General features: G+C 39.0%; 1 protein-coding gene across 1 annotated transcript; it reads left to right on the plus strand.

Annotated features, from left to right (window-relative positions):
• Window positions 1–4437: 4437 nt before the first annotated feature.
• LOC143876141 (squalene monooxygenase SE1-like) lies at window positions 4438–21273 on the plus strand. Its single transcript, XM_077377815.1, has 9 exons — window positions 4438–4826; window positions 5700–6198; window positions 6886–6997; window positions 7186–7360; window positions 12872–13040; window positions 13331–13549; window positions 13748–14023; window positions 14171–14449; window positions 20934–21273. The coding sequence occupies exons 2-9, from the start codon at window positions 5959–5961 to the stop codon at window positions 21036–21038; spliced, it is 1575 nt and encodes a 524-aa protein (XP_077233930.1). The 5' UTR covers window positions 4438–4826; window positions 5700–5958; the 3' UTR covers window positions 21039–21273.
• The last annotated feature ends 72 nt before the right edge of the window (window positions 21274–21345 follow it).

The raw sequence follows: 21345 nt of genomic DNA on the forward strand, positions 1-21345 counted from the left end.
CTAACCTAATTATTATTAGATCTTTATATCTACTGCTGTATAGCTAGAAAAAAAGGAATTTCTTTTCTTTTCGGGGAGTCGATTTATTACTCCCGGTGAGATTTATAGGTCAGAATTAATATTTACATTTTCTGCCATCCCAACCTTCGTATAATGATTTTTCTCCAAAAATGGCATGAATGCCCTTATGGTCTCTCCAAAATGGCCACGTCTCTCTCTTTGTCCGTAATTGTCATACTTTGTGGCATGTGCGTTGTAGTTTTTATCGTAATTTTCATATTCTAGCACAAGCTATCGGTGTTTTTTTCGTCATTTTCCTACTTTGGTACCATGTGACCGTAATTTGTCTATAACACTTACGACCCATTATGATTTATTGCTACCCACCTTTTGCACAAATACTTCTGCCAATCTTTGTAGTTTCCGTACTTCAAAGATAAATCTCTTGAGTCGACGATGTAGGGCCTTTGGACGACTAAGTCTTGAGAGGGAGAGGGAGAGGGAGAGAGGATATGCCATAATTGGCAATTAATCCCTCGATAAATCTTGCAGTTAGTTGCAAAAGTTATGACCAATTAATGACGAGATATATAATCAAATATGAAACGTATTGAGGATAAGCTATAATCGATAATAAGTACTGTAATTAGCAGAATATGAGAAACAAATCGGATGGGCGAGAAGTAGCCTTAGAGAAGGTGGCTAGCAAATCCCGAGATAAACAAAAATGTTATATGAAACTCCATAGGATGATCTAAACCGTCCATTTGATGGCCTTCAATCAAGTGTTTTAAAAAATAGTTGTTTTGAGAAAGCACCATAGGATTCATCCAAACTGTCCATATGATGGACCTTCAGAACAGTTTTTTATAAAGCACCATAGGATGATCCAAACCGTCCATTTGATGGAGCTTCAAACTAGCTTTGACTACGGCAGTGTTTTTTTGGGAGGTGATAAATTCACCCCCTTCTAGGATGAATTCACCCCATATTTTAGAAAAATGAACTGTACAACCTACACCATAGGATGATCCAATTGACATATAATTTGAGTTCAATATTCAGTTTTGGACTCACAACACATTTTCAAATTCCACAACAAACACGGCCTTAGATTTTTGGTCCAAAACTGATTATTGGGCTCTATACTGCGTTTAATTTTTAGTCCAATATAACCATTTAGAAATAATAATAATGTAGTCCAATATTCAGTAAACAATAAATAAAAATGAATATGAATGAACACATGAAGTAATTGGTATGGACTGCATCTCACAGAAGCACATTTTATCCCATGTTTAAATTAAGATTTTCCAATTCAACCACATTTCTTTGTATATTTTGATGCATCTTTTGTTTTTTGCTCAGTGAAAAGATTTTATGGGTGTTTTGTTTACCATAGCTTACTGAAAGAAGTTAGCTTCTATTGGATTTAATTTGTTGTGGTTTAATTTCAGAAATATTTTCTTCTTTTGAACTTCATTATTTGCTTCATTTTTTTGTTATTGACCTCTTCAATTTTATTTTTTGAATACTTATGTTAAAAATAATAATTTAATCATACCTTTTTTTCCTGTCTCGTGCATCGCACGGGGTGTTTTACTAGTATAGTAAAGCTGAATGTCGCACAACGTGGTGCTGCCACGTGGCACCCCTCTTATTCGCTCAACTTCTATGTATAGCCCCTAAAAGAAAGGAATATATACACGCAACTTTCTGTGTATAGCTTCTATACCATGTTTCCTCCTCTCCCTTTCTAAATCCTATCCCAGCTCTCTCTATCTCTATCTCTATCTCTTAAAGACCATTCCAACAAGGACTCCTTACCCATCCCTGTATCTTTGAAAGACTAACTAAATTAGGACTCCTTTTCAAACGCATCCTCTCTCTCTCTCTATATAACTATTTCCCGATTTTTCTATTTATTCTCCTCTTAGCGTAGGAATGAAAATTCTCGGCAAAAAACAGAGGGTAGAGTAAAAGGAGTATGCAAAGCAGATTAAATTTCCATAAGAATAGGAAACAATTTGCTTAAATTAACGATTTGCTTTAATAGAAGGCACTTTCCAGCTGCCTAAAAAGAAGCCCAACTATTGTGGTTATCAAAAATATTCTCCCCTTCTAATTCCCAATAAAGAGTCTAGATTTCCTTCTAATTTGTGTTTCATGAATTTGCATTTCGAATATCTGCATGGAACGAAGAGCCTGGATCTAATCTATTGAATTTCTATTTCTACTTCAGAGGTGACCTTTCATCTTTTCTAATTATTTCGCATTCTTTTGTTTTTTTGTTTTTGCTCAATTTATGTTGAATTTTGTGCTAATACTGAATATTTTTGTCGAAAGTAATTGCACGGACAGTTGGTAACCCTAGCTGACTCGATCCGACGGTTTTCTAAGCTGCAATGTATTCAATTTGGGTTTTTGGGTGGGGCATGGGCATGACGATATCAGACCGTCCATTTCATATAGCAAACATATTGGCAAGTTAATCTTAACCATCCGATCAATGATCTATTGGGGTATAAGTCTTCTTTTCTTTCTATTAGAGGATGTCTTCATGTCTTTGCGGGCGTTGGTCCCACACACAAAAATGAGATCATGTCCATGCATTTGGTGGGTTCCACTATAGATGGGTTGTATTTCAAAGTTACCATGTTCTTTATCTGTTGGGCCTCAAAAAGCGTAAACCACACATACGTTTCCCTATTGCTTTAGGACTTCACAAAAATTACACTTTTCACACTTTCCCAATTCCACTCAAACTCTAAAACGACTACTTCATAGACTTTATTATCTATTAAATAGCTAAAGATAATAAACACAAAAACTTAGTATGATCCAACACTTGGATAAAATCAAGCAAGTTATAGAAAATAAAAAAGATAAAACTAGCTTTGGTTTGATTGGGTTTGGTTTCAATCTTGGGGCTTCATGGAATCCATGGTGATTGTGGGATTGGGTTTTTTTTTTTCTTTTTATTTCCCACGGATAGTTTGGGAACATGGTAGAGTTCTCCAAGAGTTTGCAGATTCTAAAGAAGGTCAGTGTTTAATGAACCTCTTCAATAGTTTTCAGTTGCTTCCTTCTTGACAAATTCAGTTACCTTAATCCATAGATTAAAGAATAATAAAATTGGTTGTGATTTGCAGATAAGCTTTTTCAATACTTTAGTCTTCGGTTGGAGAGTGATTTGAATCAGGCGTATTTTGATATTTATTTCTTCATAGTAGGACTGTTACAAGAGCCCAATCATGTACGTATTTCAGCATGATTTTTTCAACTGATTTTTTTCTTCTTAGTTTCTTTCTACATATTCGTATATATAATTTTGGGTAGAAAAGGAAAACATCTGATAATACAAGATGCAATTTATTTGTGACTTTTGTGTAGTGTTTTCTGCTTATCTCCCTTCTTTTTTGTTGATTTAACTGTATATGTGATCCTATACAAGATTTTTTTTGCAATTTATTTGTGATTTTAGTTTAGTATTTTCTGCTCATCCGCTTTCTTTTTTGTTGATTTAATTGTATATGTCATGCTAAACTGGGTTTTTTCTTTATTTTATTTCACACTTCTGATAGGATACGAGTTGTTTTTAATTCGTTTGGGTCTAAATTGCACTGATAAAAATACTACAGCCTACAATTTTTCGATATAAATCAGATGCATTAGTCTTAATATAAAATGCTTCACTTCAAGAAACGAATTCAAAACTAAGAGCCATTTTATGAATGAGTTTTACTTCAATTTTTTTAAACATTTAGCCTAATCTTTCCGTGAATCATTTACTTCTTCAATTTTCTTTCTCACCAACATGCTTCCAACAATTTTTTATGTATCATTTTCTTTTTTAGCCGCGTTTGCACGGGTCTGCAACTACTCACATTAAAGACCAGAACCTAAAAGGCCTAATCGGACGGTTGTCACGCTCAGGGCTACATATTTGCCCCATTCTTGTATACACCGAGAGCCCAGTGTACGTGAGAGTTACCCCACTATTGTTTAGCAAGTTACTTTGAAATTTATTTAGCAAAACGGGATTTCGTTTGGGAGATAAAGACGAACTCCCATCTTGTGAGTTGTGACACAAACGCAAAAGACAAGGAAGTGAGATCGTATCCCCACAAAATCCAAAAAAAAACTGTGGAATTGACCGGTCAATTCCACTTTCGTCTTTATTTTCCAAACGAAATCCCGTTTTGGAAGTGTTTTTCAATTTTGCTTTTAAAAATCACTGTTTTTGCATGGCTACATGTTATCCGCACATGGTTTTCGTACACGCCCAAAATGACCAAACTACCCTTTCCCGATTTTCCTCATTAAATGGCAGAGAGAGAGAGTGAGAGTAAGGCCGGCTTCATTGCCTTACCCATTTGCCATCTTCTGTGAACATCAGAGACAATAACCCAATTCTGGAGGGTAGTTTAGGAATTCTACCTCCTTCCGAGTTATGCCTTGTTTAACTTTAAACCCAGTTGTGCGTATTTTAACCTTATCAACCCACAAGCGCAAGTTAGCCACTCTCGAATTCTATCAACGTAGATCCAAAGCGCTGTGCTGTTTTTCTATAAGGTCCTGTTCACTTGCCTTTTCGGCTAGGAAAAGAATGGAAAATTCCGCTTTTTTTCCCTAGAAATTGAGTTTGGCGCTGTTCTCGTGGTTTGACGCGAAACACGCGAAACCGAGCAATTTCCGACCAAAGTTGCGAAATTTCGTTTCTTTTTTTCGACCCCACGCGAGGAAGAGAAAACCTAGGCCCAACCCTCGGAAGTTCGTCTTCTCCGGCAAGACTACTCTTCTCCGGCGAGACTACCCAAAGCAAGGTACCTCTCCTTCGCCTCTCTCCCATCTCTCTCTCAGTCTCTATCCTTTTTTTTCATTTCTGCAAATGGGGTTTCGGAAATGGGTCTCCATCGTCAGATTTTTACGGTTTCTCGTCAAATGGGTCTCCATCTGCTAATGGGGTTTCAGAAATGGGTCCCCATCTTTGGAAATGGGTTTGCAAAAAAGGGTTTCAGAAATGGGTTTGGAGAAATCGGTTTGATAAATGGGTTTCAGAAATGGGTTTGCAAAAAACTTCTTCGATCTTGTGAAATGGGTTGCAGAAACCCTGTTCGATATTTTTATTGGGTTACAGAAAACCTCTCCTAACTTGCGTTTTTAGGGTTGCAAAACCCATTCTCATTTTTCATATTTAGGGTTTCAAAAACTCTCTTTGATCTTCACATTGATCTTAAGTATGTGCTGGAACGCATTTTTGGGGCTGCAAAAACCCTCTCTTTATTGATATTGATCTTCCATTTTTAGGGTTGCAAAGAAAATGGGTTTTTAGGTTTTGAAGCATGTCTTGATAAAAAGCTGGGTTTGCAAAAAAAAAAAAAAAAGGTTTCGGATTTTGTGGTGTTTATTTTGGCTATGATACAATAGGATTTGGATTTGATGGGGTTTCATATCTTCTTTGGCTTTCCTTTTTTTTGGGATTTTTCGAATTTCCCCTTTTATCTATTGCATTTGGGTTTGAGATCTTGGGGTTTTGGAAGTTTTTTTTTTTTTGGGTTTTTTCTTGCAATTGGGGGTTTTTGGAGTATATTTTTGGTGGTTGAATGAATTATTGATGGTTGTGGGTGTATATTTTGGACTATATTGTTAGCAAGTGAACAGTCACAAGAAACCAACATTTTCTCTGGATTTTTCAGGTTTTCCTGCCCAAGTGAACAGCCGCAGGATTTCTTTTCCAGCACAGTTTTTTTTCCTTTCCTTTCCTTTCAGCCACGTCAGATTTCTTTCCTTTCCTTCGTCGAGAAAACAAGTGAACGGACCCTAAAAGGCAGACTAATCCTTCCAAATCTCGTATCCGTTAAACCAGAAAACCAGCAAAGAAAAGAGAAAAAGAAAAAGAAAGATCGAGAAATCGTTTGTTTTTTTTGCTCCAATTCTTCTTTTTCTCCTTGCAAGATGCTGCTTTTGCAGTATCTCTTAGGAGGAATCTTCGCATTTGTTTTAGCAAGTTTCCTCATCCCTAGACTGTTCGGGAAGAGGAAGAACGATGCCAGAGCTCCGGCTACCGGGATCGGATCCGGCGCCGGAAAGAAGAGTTCTGAGAAAGGAGAATGTGATTCGAGAAATGGCGGTACGGATGTGATTGTTGTTGGTGCTGGCGTTGCTGGTTCCGCTCTCGCTTACACACTCGGCAAGGTTAGGTTTTTTCTGGATCGATTTTTTTTTTGGGAATTCGTCTGAAAATTTGGTTTAGAATTGATGGAATTTGGATTTCTGGTTGTAGATTTTTTGGGGAATTGATGTTTTTGGGGAGGATTTTGTGATTGCCTATTTTGTTTGGAAGGAAATAGCGATTTGGATTAGGGAATGAGAAACCTAGTTTGCCTTCTTATATTACCAAAATTAGGCATAATTTTTGGTTCAAACCTAGTATTGTTAAATCTTGGAGTTTGTTAGCTAAAACCTTGAGTTTATAATCTAGAACCTGGATTTTATAAGCTGAAAGATGGATTTTTACAATCCTAGATTATAAAATCTAGGTCCAAATTTTAGTTTATAAAATCCAGGTTTTTGCTTGTGAGATCCAAGATTTTTGTAGTCTTGAATTATAAAATCCATGTATCCAAACTGATAGCACAAATGTTTTGTGGATGCAGTTCTAGAAAATGAGTGTTTAAACACCTTTTCATTTAAACTTGATCTTCTATTAGCCTGTATTATTTACTGGAAAACACAATTATTTTTGGGAGGAAAGAAACAGATGTGGTTTTTTTCAATTGGATATATATATAGAGAGAGATTAGTATTTGATGAATCTCAGTCGAAGTGTTACTTGTGTGAAGATCTTCTATTTTGTTTCATAGTTTGTGCTGCTGATGCCAGGATGGACGGAGAGTACGGGTGATTGAAAGAGATTTGACGGAGCCGGATAGAATTGTTGGTGAACTGTTACAGCCGGGTGGTTACCTGAAGCTGATGGAGTTAGGCCTTGAGGGTTAGTATAATAGTTTGTATTTTTTTTTTTTTTTGGAATGGTAGAGAGTAAGTATAATAGCTAGCATTGTTTCCAACAAAAAATTTAGTTTTATTCTCAACATAGCATTGACTCGTTGGCTCTTGTTTCTTTATATTTTTTATTTTACAGACATCTCATCTGTTATTCAATTGTATTGTTCTATGCAGACTGTGTGAAGGAAATTGATGCTCAAAGAGTGCTAGGCTATGCTCTTTTCAAAGATGGGAAAAACACTCGGGTCTCGTATCCTTTGGAGAAATTCCACTCAGATGTGGCTGGAAGGAGCTTTCATAATGGGCGCTTTATACAACGTTTGAGAGAGAAAGCTGCATCTCTACCAAAGTATGCCCATCTTCCTCTCCATGAATATCAAGTTTCCTTTCCTGTATTTTCTTCTTGTGATGCCTGGAAGTGCTATGTTGTTTATGTTGATCTTTTGACTTCATAGGGAAGAAGTTGGTTCTGACCTTTAATTATATTATGGATGAGAACATTCCAAATAGTGGGACCAAGATGCCCATTTAAAAAATAGAATATCAGTGTACAGAATACATACATATAATGGTGAAAGTAGCCTTACATCTCACAGCTCACCCACAAGTTGGCTTATGCATGTTGATCATGCTTCATGTGCCTGTTTTTATGTATGCTGTCTTGGTTGTTTTATCTAGCACCTCTCTTATAAATGATAGTCTACCTCTTATATGCTTGGTAGAATGCCAGATCAGATGAGACATATATGGTTTTGCTGCTTTTCTCGAAACATATCTTTCAAGATAATTGACAATATTTCTAAGAGCGTTTTTGATAATGTCAACTCGCAAACAATTTGATGTGATCCCTTTGAATTCCACTTCAGCACCTGACCATTCCACAAGCAAACAAAAATGGATGTTTCTTACTATCTTCGTTAACGAGTGACGCAATAGGATTTGGAAGCGTTCTTCGGTGATCTTGAAGATCGGATAGATCTGGAAATTCTTGCTCTCTCTCTCTCTCTCTCTCTCTCTCTCTCTCTCTTTAAAGGATAAATCTTGATCTATGCCACGAGTTGGGGGTCGCACCAACTCGATCAAGCACGGAATCATCGGATGCTTTGATCTACGCCACGAGCGAGGGGACGCACGTGCTCGATCAAATGTGGAATTGTTGTTGCATTCAACAATAAATGATAAGAGATGAAAGACATGGAAGAAAAATTAGCACCCTAATCTTCAAATTCCATAATCCTAAGATAAAAGATGAAGGATAAAGTGAAGAGCCAATCTCTATCTCAAATTTCTTTCCAAAAATCTCTCCAAAAATTTCAATTCCAAAAAAACTTCTTACAAATGAGATAGAAGGGCCTTATATAGGCAGTCCCTAATACAACATAAAATTCGTATACTACCCCTAATGATACAAAAAGACCATCAAGGTCAATTACAACAAGTAAAATGACTAAACATCACATGAACATGCAAAGACACCTACACTGAGAACCATGCAGGAACTGATGTATATAAGCAGATGCTCCTGCACATGAACATGCAAAGACACCTACACTGAGAACCATGCAGGAACTGATGTATATAAGCAGATGCTCCTGCATCAAACAACCCCCCCCACTCCCCCCAGCCGCCCCCCCCCCCCCCCCCCCCCTGCTTGAGAAGAGCTTGTCCTCAAGCTCTGACCTTCCTCAACATACGGTAGGGAGCTTGTATTGCTGTCCCATATTTTAATCTACATGTGCACTCAATTTCAGCCACTGCTGCTCATGTTCTGTGCTAAATTCAGTTCAGTCTAAAAAAAACTTCTGGCAATTCTTGGGTAACCCATCCACAAGTCCGAAATTTTCACCTAACTGCTAATTTCTGTGATACATATTGTCATTCCTTCTCAGACTGTAATTCTCAACACAGATACCAATTATGTACCATGTTGTTCATGTTTCTTCACCTAAAAGTAGAATTCAGTAAGCCTGCAGTCCTGCACTGGTTCCTTGTGCCTTTGATCCAGAGCCGTATCGAATGGCTCCAATCCCACAGAATGTATTCATTATGAGAGCACTCCAACAGATTGCTAAAAAAGCATACCAGCTAACTGTGTCTCTTGCTGAAACTTTTTGGACATCCAAGCCTTAGAGATAGCAAACTACCAAATTTGAGAACAAAATTCCAAGTGGCCCAATTGATGACTGGTAAGCAGGAAATCCACCAAGAACATGATAAGGGTCTTATTGCTCCTAACAACTAGTTGTGACTTGTGACCGACTGGTTTGCGACCAATTAGCAATATACACAAGTTCATGATTCAACAGTCCAAAGACTTAAAAAACTGCCCCCATTCCCTTCAGTTGCAGATCTAATATAGAGTTAGAACTGCTTGCTGCTCTGTAGCTAATAACCGTCGATACCTAGTGATTATTCGGGAAACCATATGGCGAAATTCTGCCTATTCTAAATTATGACCTCCATGAGTTTGCAGTTATTTGAACAACCTTATGAAGCCCGGAAAACGCATGACTTGTGGAGCAGAACTATATGCAATTATGCTCCTGTTGTTAAAACTACTGTCTGTAACTGCTTCAAGAACTCCATATGCCTATCCTTCTCATTTTGCATGATTTTCTGCAACCTCCCATAATATCCAATTCCTATATGTTCACTGATTGGAAAGAGAGTCCCCTCATCATGCGTTGTTGCTCCACTGAAAACATCCTGGAACCAATCAGCCATGGTCCATCCATTGGTTTTAGGAGTTGCAAAGCTTAGTTGACTTGGATAATTTCCCTCATACTTGACATTCCTCAATCCAAGGGCTCAAGGGGATCTTCATTGTTAAGGGTTCTATCACCCGAGGCAGACAAAGTTCTCTTTGCAGCATGTTGAAGCTTGCTTTCCTTTGTGTTACTATTCATGTTATAAGTCTTCGGCAATGCATCATTCTTTTCCAAAAGTCCCTCCACCATTCTTTTCCAAAATTCCCTCCAGAAGCTGAGACATTGAATGCACGACACTTAGATGTTCAATGACTTCTAATTCACCATGCACTCAAGGAGCCTCGCATACTTTTTTCATTTTCTACTTGAAGGAACTCCAGAAGCTGCTCACCCTTGAAACAAGCTTCAACTGGGTTTAATTCTTGTTCAAAAAACGCTCAGCTGTACATGAACATAGTTCAAAAGTGCAGTCACATAGATTCCATAGGCTATGTTTTAAGGCTGATGGATTGGTTTCCACCACCATTATCAATGAGGCAAGCGTGCAGCAAGTAGCATAGTTCTGCTATTTCTGGACTAATGCTCGTGGCGCCCTTTGTATTCCAAAACTTTTCAAACAGAAGCAAATTTACAGCCCAATCAAGTGCTCAATTAGCAAGCACACCTATCCAAAATAAGTCTGAGGTTTACCACTCTCTGGACTTACGAAAACTATAACCTTGGTGGTTAGAAGAAGCCTAGGTTCCCACTTCCACTAGGAAATTATCTCAACAGTACCACATTCTTAAGAAGTTGAATTTTGCAACTTATAAGAGCATTAAAACAGACACATATGGAATGAATTCAAAATCGTCTTGTAGGCATCAGAGTAAGCACGTGATTTGCATTATTACATACGGTCAATTTTGTTTCACATTCAAGAGATGCAAATACCTTTAGTTAAAAACTCATTCCTTATTGAAGCTGCTGAACTTTCATACCTCTGAAAACAATATTTATAACCATGGAGACTAGCATGCATTTCCATTAAACTGGCACACATTCTGTTTTGTCTCTGTATGAGCCTCAAAGTGGTGTTAAACCTTAATCTTTAAACACAAATTCCCAAGCTTTAGACTACAACCAAGGGATTTAATTTCCGCATTGACATCAGCAGCAAAAGGAAGCTCAGATGAGAATACTTCCACTATAGAGCTCAAAATAGTTCCAATTAAAAACAGAGCAAAAACTTTTGCTTTATGTGGAACTGACCACCACCACCAATAGGCTTTAGCCTTTAGGACATTAACTTTGGGCAGATTTTAAGGGTTGAATCAATGAAGCGAAGGTTGTTCATCACACACACACGCACAACATCTTCTTCGAATCATACACTTAAGCTTCAATATCAGCCTCGTCTTAAAGCTGATCCTGTTCAATCTGAACAAACATGGTCTTGTTGAGGATTAGAGCCATGCTTTGCAGTGTTGTTCGTGTGAACACCATAAGCTGTCATGCTTTTCAAGTGGTGGTTGCTGGACTGCGAACCTTGGGGAACTGCTGGACTAGAACCTTGTTTGATTTCGGGCCCTTTTTCTAGCATAGACCCCACTGAGCAATTAGCTACAGCAACACATTGAAAGTGGCAATGCTCAGAATGTTGGATCTGTAGAAATTAGCACGGTGGCAGTGTCACAAGCAAATCAAAGAATCCAATTCATTTCAGACTTTGGACTCCACCACTGTCAGAAAGGTCAAAATTTCTATAATTTCTCGTCCAAGAAGACATATACTAGCAAGGTTGTTTTGTTCTCTAGTAGGAGAGCTAGTTGTCTTTCCAAATGAAGCAACCACCAACAAGGATATGGAGGCTACTTCAGAAACAATATATAAATGGTTCACAAATGGATGTGTTTCAGAAAGCCTATATAACTCTCCATTTTCAAAATTAGAGAGAAGATGAAGTTTAACAAGGTTTGGTCATGAGGGATTTTTGCAAGCCTGAACAAGTGAACTGACGGAGCCTCAGACATGCAAACTAAAAAAAAACATTTTGCAAAGGCACAATGTGTTTTTGAAAAGTCTTCACGAGGGTACCTTTAGATGGACCCGATCAGAGCCAGTTTCAACTGCTCTTTTTGTGCAAAAACCGCAATACTTCTAATGGTTGAAATTCACACAATGAGAATTCAAAGCTGAAATGTTCCCTTAAAGAACATAACCAAACACCTCAAGTCCAGAAAGTTCATTATTGAAATGGCAAATTCCAATGACGGATCTAGAGAAAAAAATTCCAATCGTATGCTCATGCAATGGATTTCTAATGCATGCAATTGCCTTTCCCAACATGCAACGACATTAGAAGGCATATGTAAGCTCCATCAGTAGAACGTCACATGCAAACATAGATAGCTGGAATTCAAATGACCCAAAAAAATGTCCTTAATCCTGACAAATTTCTTCAAGGAATGACTAATGCTGAAAATCATGTGGTTGTTCAACGTCTTTTTTCAAGCAAGTGACATGAAAGGGCAACTCAGTTAGAGACTTCAACTAGTTGGCTCTCTTGTGGAGAAGCAACATGCAAATCACGAACACCATTAAATGCTGAAATTCGAATTTAAAGTTCCAGATCTGAACTTGTAACCTGAGAATGCAGATCCGCTCACTTTGAGCTCTGTTCAAGTAAATTTCCACAGTCATTCTTCCATAGCTTCAAGAAAACATATGGTTCTTTCCTAATACTCATGCATTTCAAGGCAAGCTCAATGTCTGTTCTGATTTTGAACATAGGAATATCATATCTGAGTTGAAACTGGAACTTTGTTGGTTGAAGCATAAGATTGATAGTAGTATCCAGTTTCCCTGTCTTTATATAGTGTGGTTTTATAAGATCTTGTAGAACAGATATTTCATTTATTAGGTATCGTTAAAAAATAATAATAATAAAAGACAAAAAGAGATGGATAATTGTTGATTAAGCTATTGAGTTAAATGTATCTCCTATTGTCATTCATGCATATTGATCAATATCACACCAATATCCTGACAAATATTGATTATCTAGATCAACATTTTTTCACAGGACCTTCCATGTTATTATAATTCCCCTGTCTTGAAGTATTACATTTATGGGTTGGTTTTTTAATGTCTTTCTTGAATATTCTTTTCAGTGTTACACTGGAGCAGGGAACCGCAACGTCTCTGCTTGAAGAAGATGGGGTTGTCAAGGGGGTACAATACAAGACTAAGGCCGGTGAGGAATTAAGAACGTATGCACCCCTTACAATTGTATGTGATGGTTGTTTTTCGAATTTGCGACGCTCTCTCTGCAGTTCTAAGGTGAAGTTTTCAAATCCCTTTTCAATTTTGTGTTTATCGTTTGTGATAACTTGGTTTGTAAATTATTCATGGGCCTAACGTTTGCACATCCTTTTTTCCTTTTCCAAAAAGAAAAAAGAAAAAAAAAGATATAGACTTGTACATCCTTTTATCTTATTAGTCTATACTGCTTGACAGTTTCATCTTTTAGCTTCTCAAGGTTGAGTTGTTTTGGTTCAGATTTTGGGATATTTCTTCATATATTCGAGATGAACTTATTTGGCTTTCTTTTGTTTCTCCCGTCTTTGTAGGTAGATGTCACATCTTACTTTGTTGGTTTGATTTTGGAGAACTGCCAACTTCCATACCCAAACCACGGCCATGTTATTTTAGCAGATCCTTCACCCATATTGTTTTATCCTATCAGTAGTACTGAGGTTCGTTGTTTGGTTGATGTACCCGGGCAAAGAGTTCCATCAATAGCTAATGGTGAAATGGCTAACTATTTGAAAACTGTGGTGGCTCCTCAGGTATCTATGAATTCTAACACATGGTTATATTTCATTTACAATAGGGTGGTGTCTCCCCAAAATCTTCCATCTATTTACCTCTATGTTTTTCATTCACGATCATCATTACAATACTTATAAGGAATGTGAGGAAAGATTTACTTCGTACATTTCTGTTATCTAGGACCTTGTCAACAAATCTGTTCTTTACTGTCTCAGATCCCAGATCAGCTCCATGATGCCTTTATATCTGTCATCGATAGAGGAAATATACGAACAATGCCGAATAAGAGCATGCCAGCTTCTCCGTATCCAACTCCTGGGGCCCTACTAATGGGGGATGCATTCAATATGCGCCATCCTTTAACTGGCGGAGGGATGACAGTGGCATTGTCTGATATTGTTGTGCTACAAAATCTTCTTAACCCTCTACGCGATCTTCATGATGCATCTTCTCTATGCAAATATCTGGAGTCATTTTACATCTTGCGTAAGGTAAGCCATGATTAAGGTGTTTTCTTACATGAATTTCAAATTGATTATTTAGATTCATCAAGCGAGGTTTCATTGCGGTGATGTTCATTTGTCATACCTTATACTTGTAATTTTTGTACTTAAAATTTGGCATGGTTTCATTTGCAGCCAGTTGCATCTACAATAAATACCTTGGCAGGTGCGCTGTATAAGGTCTTCTGTGCCTCACCTGATCTAGCAATGAAAGAAATGCGCCAAGCCTGTTTTGATTATCTGAGTCTCGGAGGTGTTTTTTCAACTGGGCCAGTGGCATTGCTATCTGGTCTAAACCCTCGCCCATTAAGTTTGGTTGCTCATTTTTTCGCTGTCGCTGTATATGGTGTTGGCCGCCTATTGTTGCCGTTCCCTTCACTGAAACGTTTGTGGATTGGAGCCAGATTGATTTCAGTGAGTGGTTGTATTTCAATTTACTTTCACAGTCAAGTTCTTTTGGATCGGTGCATATGCAAATTACTTGCTTTAACAGTTACCTGAACTGTTGTCCTGGATATATTGTATGATCGGTTGTTATTTTTTAGGGATTTTCTAGGGACCATCGTAGAATGCATTTCGTGGGCCGGCTGTTTCATGAGAGAGCAACCACCTCAGATGAATTAAATGAATAAGACAAAATCTGTTGAAAAGTGAGCCTATGTGGCTGCTCTCTCATGCAACAGCTGGCTTGCGAAACTCCTTGTATGATAGTCCCTAGCAAATCCCTATTTTTTTAATATATTTTTTGAGCTATTAGATTCTGGATTACCCGATGTACAAACTTGAGATGGGTTTAATAGGGATTGCGCAACCAATCAAGTGCTGCCATCTAGTCTAGTAGTATTAGTTCAACATCTTTTTTCCTCTCCTTGTATCGTAGTGGCTCGTGCCAACCAGGTAATTTTTTTGGATCTCCAAAGGTGGTGGTTGATATCAATATGCTCTATTGTGCAAAACATTCTTTATGTGTATTTTTTCTTTTGAAAGAGGTTTATGTGTGAGTGTTTGTTCCTACTCGAGAACGAGGGCCTGTTCCTATTGGTGCAAAACTCCCTGTGAAATGATTTGGGAATCCCCTACGTATAATCGGTATGGGTCCCATCGCTTGCAGCAATTGGAATTGCACACTTGATCCGAAATGGGAATTGCACACAACCAAAGAAATCATCATCTTCTTTGTGGATATCTAGGGTAGCCACTTCTGCACCTATGAATATTTAAACTAGAAATACTTGTTTATAAGATTGTCTGGTGATCTAATTTTTTGGAGTGGCAAATTTATGCCAGTATGCAGTACGTACAAACATTTAATATAAGAATATATTTATCAAACTATGGCTTGTCTCCATTCTTATTGTTATAATCCTGGTGTTTAAAACCTTGGAACACAACCAACTCTCCTGTTTTGGGTAGAGGACTCTATCAAGTGGCATTCATTCCCAAATACATTTGCCTCTTACTACAGCTTTTTATATATTTATTTTTTAGGGGAGTGATAAATCGACCCCCATATATCTTAAATCGACCCCCTGTGTGTCTATCTCTCTCCTCTTTCTCTCTCTAACCCAGAGGAGAGAGAAAGACACGGGTTAGATTTAAGATATTTGGGGGTCGATTTATCACTGCCCTTTTTTTATTTGCAAAATTATTACCATCAAGTTGCAAAGTTTTCCCCCGCCCCTCTGAAAAGTACCATTTAGTTGCTAAGTTACAAATCCGTTTCACAATAATAAGAAATAAGAAAGGCTTAACTATTGGGATTGAATACAAGTGGGTTGAGAAGGAACATAGGGCCTCTGTTGTAGCGCTATAACATTGAGTTATAGCGCTTTCTATAGCTTGGGTGAGAAGTCTTCCTCCTTTCATTTCATCTCTGCATATGATCTGTGGAAAGGTTGGAGGGTAATTTGCTTAGAGGAAGAACATAGGGCCTCTGTTGTGCAAAAGTGGCAGCCCTCAGATGATGGGTGGTGGAAATTAAATTTTGACGGCTGTAGTATAGGGAATCCTGGTCCTGGTGGCATAGGAGGAGTCCTTAGGGACCACAAGGGAAATGTATTATGGGCGTTTTCAGGGCCAATAGGTTCTGTTGACGCTAGCGAAGCTGAAGTTAGAGCTGTTCACCAAGGGATTATTCGATTGGATAAGGATATTCTTGATTGAGTGATTGTGGAAGGTGACTCCTTAAATACTAGAGGCTCTTATGTTCCCCCTTGGAGGTTTGCTCGTCTTTTTGATGAGATCTTTTATAAAATTGAAGGATTGTCAGTCATTTTCAATCATGTAAAGAGATCGGCTAATACCATGGTAGATGGTTTGGCTAGAGATGGGGTAGATAGGGTTGTTTTAGAGTAGTTTGATTTGTTGCCCCCATAAGTTGTGCCATTTTTTTTCTCTTGTTCCTTTATTTCTTTTCCCCTTGTATCTCTTTGGTTGACTGTCTTAGTCGCCGTTTCATTTTTTTCAATAAAAGTTCTGCCACTGTTAAAAAAAAAAAGAATACAAGTGCTTCAGAATTATATCTCAAATCTGTTATTGATATAATACTCAAATATGAAAATTGCTGACAACGAATTATTTTGGACTGTCTAGGCAAGTGCCAAGGTGGTGGCACATGGAAATTTTGTTCCAAAGGCCACACTATTTTTCTTCTGGATTGTAAATTTCGATGTTTCGCCTGTTTTTGGGTTCCTTTTCAGAAAAGACAACGAAGTTTTTAAAAATATTTAAAGGTTAAATACATAAAGAATGAAAAATTTAATAAGAACAATAGAAAAATCCTAAACTAATAAATAAACACATTAAAAAAATTTTAGAAGTGTTTTTACAACAACCTGAAGGAATAAATAACTAGTCTTTTCATAATTAGTTCACACTTTGATATATTTTTTATGACATAGGTTATCCCCACCCCAATTTTTAGGGCGGGACTATTCCCTATGGATGCGCGCAATCTCCCGTCAACCAAGCGCATCGGGAAAGCCCGGGGGGATTCGAACTCTCGTCACTGGGGAGCATACCCATGACTTTAAGCCAAAGAGCCACACCCGTACAGGTTACACTTTGATAGTTGAACAATGGACTGTCTAACACTTTAAGGAAGAATCTTGTGGAAGCTAAGCTTGCTTGCCACCTTGTGGGCTATCTGTAAGGATCATGGCAATAGAGTGTTTTGTGACAAAAAGGGAAGTGTGGTAGCGTTAAAAGAGAAGATTATTAGGTATATTTGGGCGTGAGCAAGAGCAAAAAATGATTTCAGTGGCTTTAAAAGCGACATGTTCAAAAGATTGTTAGGTACATTTGGGTGTGAGTAAGAGAATATGATTTTAGCAGCATTAAAAATGAAAAGTTCAGAAAGTGTTGGTGGGAGATCATTAAAGTAAAACTCCTTCCATGCAAAATAGGGTAAATGGTAGCCTCTGAGATTGCCTCAAGCTGAATTTTGATGTCTCTTCATTTGATAATCCAAGACAAACCAATGTAGGAGGCCTTAGAGACCATGAGGGGGACTATAATGATGTCTTTGTTGAGTTTGGTATGTGTTGTGGCACAAATCCGACCTCAGTACTCGGATAAGTCCCGCCTTCTCGGTCTAGCTCTTAGCAGATTGGTGGTCGGCTTGCATGGTAACCTGCGCTCATAGACAAGCGTTAGGGATGCCCGGAGTCGGAACTTCGAGGAAACCCTTAGACACTCAAGTCAAATGAGGCAACATAATGGGAGTTGAACACAAGGGGTAATGCTCGATCGTGCGTACCTGGAACAAATGTTAATTACGTTTAAAATGGAGTGGGGGGTTTCCTTTTATAGGGGGAGGTTTCGTGTCTCGCGGGCCATGGATGGTATGGCACACGGCATCTGGGCTATCGCTGGTATAGGCGCCAGCACTGGCGCAGTACGGCTGACAAGAAATGACAGGTCAACGGTATGATGGTGTATGTGATGTTGTATAGCTCTGATAGTGACAACCCTGCAGGTTGGTGGGCGATGAGACACAACATGATACCTGGAGATGGTTAATCAGTGAGTTGATAGACGATGGGACGTCGTACGGTCTTTGGAGATAGTGTGTTAATGGGTTGATAGGTGAAGGGACGTTGTACGGTCCTAGGCGCACCCTGCCGACAGAGGGCTTCGGGGTCTCGGCTGAGGACTCCGTTCTGAGCCCTGTCGCACAACTACTCTTGGTTGGAAGTTTTCGGAACCTGGCCGACTAAGGCCTTCAGTTTCGGCCAGGGTTGCTGGGTTCATGTTGTGGCGGACCCTTTCTCAGACATTGGCCTTCTGAGGGCTCTGCTCTTCGCCGAGGTCTTTTAAGACCATCGTGCTGAGCGGCGGTCCATGTTTGGAGGTTCTCGGGTCTTGGTCAGTTGAGGACCTGCCAGTTGAAGTGTCAGACATGCGGGCGGGACTCAGGTCGCCTTTGGAAAGCCAGCATACCAAGACCTTAGAATCGCTAGACACAGACTGCCGCTCTGCACAGTGGTCCTAAAAGACCTTGGTCAAGAGCAAAGCCCTTGGACGACCAACGTCTGACAGCCGCAACGAATGTCCGCCACAACTTGAGCCCATCAACCCTAGCCGAGACTTAAGGCCTTAGTCGGCCAGGTACCAAGAACTTCCAACCAAGATCCGCTGCGCGTTAGGGCTCAAAACAGGGTCCTCGACCGACAAGGGGTGCCCATGGATCGTACAACGTTCCCTCGCCTATCAACCGCTCACATGCCATCTCTAGAGACCGTACGATGTCCCATCGTCTACCAACTCGTTGATTAGCCATCTCTGAGGATCACATTGTGTCCCATCGCCCTGTCACCACTATGGACTCTACAACATCCCATACCTCATCATGCTATTGACCTGCTATTTCGGGTCACCTGTACTGCGCCAATGATGGTGCCCATACCGGCGATAGCTCAGATGCCACGCCGCCACCCCATCCATGGTCTGCAAGACATGGAACCTCCCCCTATAAAAGAAAACACTCTACTCCATTTCAAAGGTAATTGGCATTTGCTCAAGGTACGCATGACCGAGCGCTACGCCTTGTGTTCAACTCCCATTCTGTTGCTTCGTCTGACTTGAGTGTCAAAAGGTTTCATCGGAGTTCCAATTATGGGCATCCGCAGCCCTTGTCTATGAGCGCAGGTCACCAGGCAAGCGGACCACCTATATGCCGAGAAGGCGGGAGTGGGACCCATCCGACACTAACATCGGATTTGTGCTGCAACAATATGGATAGAAGATTCTAGTGAAGCTGAGGTGTCGGCTCTTTTTTATGGATTGTGGCTATCTTTATATATTATGGTTGAAGGTGTCCCATTGAACATACACCTAGGCAGTTAGTATCCCTAAACACCCGTAGGTTCAATAGAGGAACTCCTCGTTGTGGATCGTCTTGCTAAGGAAGGGATAGCATGTGAAACCTTGGTATTGGGAGATTGTATAACTCTATAGCTAGAGTAGATCCGGCTTGTCATTGCTGTGGATCATGATTCTATTTGTTTGTGCCCATTCTTATATTAATAAATTTGTTGTCACTGTTCAGGAGAAAAAACAAAGTTCACACACTATGAAGGGGAATATAAATATGCAAATATAATCATAAAAGACTTAACTCCCAAGTGTTAAGTTTCTTTCAAATGTTCTCAGGTTTGAACACAAAAACTGAGTCACACTGACTCATAATAATTCCCTCTTCATCGTCTGTCATCTCCAATAAGTGCCCGAAGAGCTGTCAGTTGAATAGGGGAAATCCTGGTGGCAGATCGTCTTGTTAAGGAAGGCATAGCGCTGGAAACCTTGGTAGTAAGAGATTGTCTTTCACTATAGCTAGAGTAGATCGGGCTTGTCATTTCTTTGGATCATGATTCTATTTGCTGTTGCTTTCATGACCACCTCATTCATCTTTTTTTTCCCCACCCTTATATTAATAAATTGGTTGTCACTGTTCAGGAGAATAAAACAAAGTTCACACACTATGGAAGGGGAATATAAATATGCAAATATAATCATAAAAAAAAATAACTCCAAGTGTTCAATTTCGTTCAAATGTTCTCAGGTCTGAACACAAAAAATGAGTTACACTGACATAATAATCCTCCCTCCACTTGGACCAGCTCCCGTGCCTTCTAGATCACTGCCTAAATATTCTTCCTCTCCTTCTGGTGCGACATCAACACTTAGTTTCTCAATGAATTGCCACCCAAGTTCGTCCTTATTGAGGTGAAGAGGGTCGTCACCTACCAGCTCTTGCATAAAAATGATTTTCTCCGGGCTGATGGGGTCTGTAATTGTTAATCTCCTCTTCTCTATGGCCCTCAATATGATCCAAATTCTAGTTAGTTGGAACTTTGAAGATATAATGAGTAGAAGAGCAGAAGTCAATAATATAGTAATAACGCTATCAAAGCATACCCTTCTCGAAACATCATATTGTTGTGAACAAAGACTAGACCATTCCATCATTGATGCAATATTTATTATATGTGCTCACGATTCGAGTACATTAAGAAAATAAGAGCATACACCTTTACATGTTCTTCTGATGCTGTTGACTAAGGACCAAGGGAAATTTGTTTCTATACTGGTTTGGAAAATTTCCCTACTGTGGGACATATTGATGTTTCCAGATTGAAGTGAATGTATAGTGTGAACAATCTATGACTTAGGTGCAGTTGAATATAGAACTCAACCTGGGCATTCATGGAAGTTATTACTTAAAGTGCTGAGTTCTAACTTTAAATTGGACTCCCATTATCAGTTTTGGACTTAAAATCTATTCTCAAAATTCAAAACAAACAGGGCCTTAGTGTGTACCTTTGTGATATTTTGTTTTATCGACAGTAGAGAAAATTGGGATTCTTCCATTCTAATTGTGCCAGTTTCTTGTTTGCAGGGTGCATCGAATATCATTTTCCCCATCATAAAGGCAGAAGGGTTTAGGCAGATGTTTTTTCCTGCAACTGTTCCAGCATACTACAGAACTCCTCCTACTGAATAAAAAATGATAACAGAATGGCTTCTCTATATGATATGTCAAAGACAAATTAGCTTGTATCAGTAAGTGTCCTGTATCTAGGATAGTTTTGTTCAAGTAGGATTGCTTTTATAATCTGTCATTTAGAGAGGATTGGTGGTGCCTTATTCCTCATACTTTTAGATTACTAAGAAATGGTTCCGAACACATGAATGATACTTATCTCTAAGCTCGAATCACATTGAAATTTGTCTTACAACTGCATTATTGGAAAGAGTTCTGCTAGGGGGACTCCTTATGGGACATCCTTGAAGGACGGCCAACAAGAAAA

The sequence above is a fragment of the Tasmannia lanceolata genome, unplaced genomic scaffold (assembly GCF_043159265.1).
Source record: "Tasmannia lanceolata isolate RefF3 unplaced genomic scaffold, GAP_Taslan_0.1 ptg000004l, whole genome shotgun sequence".
Lineage (NCBI taxonomy): Eukaryota > Viridiplantae > Streptophyta > Magnoliopsida > Canellales > Winteraceae > Tasmannia > Tasmannia lanceolata.

Coding starts and splice junctions, on each gene's coding strand:
- LOC143876141 (XM_077377815.1), top strand. CDS start 5,959: ATGCTGCTTTTGCAGTATCTCTTAGGAGGAATCTTCGCATTTGTTTTA. Junction 6,998..7,185: donor GATGGAGTTAGGCCTTGAGG/GTTAGTATAATA, acceptor TGTTCTATGCAG/ACTGTGTGAAGGAAATTGAT. Junction 14,450..20,933: donor TTGGAGCCAGATTGATTTCA/GTGAGTGGTTGT, acceptor TCTTGTTTGCAG/GGTGCATCGAATATCATTTT.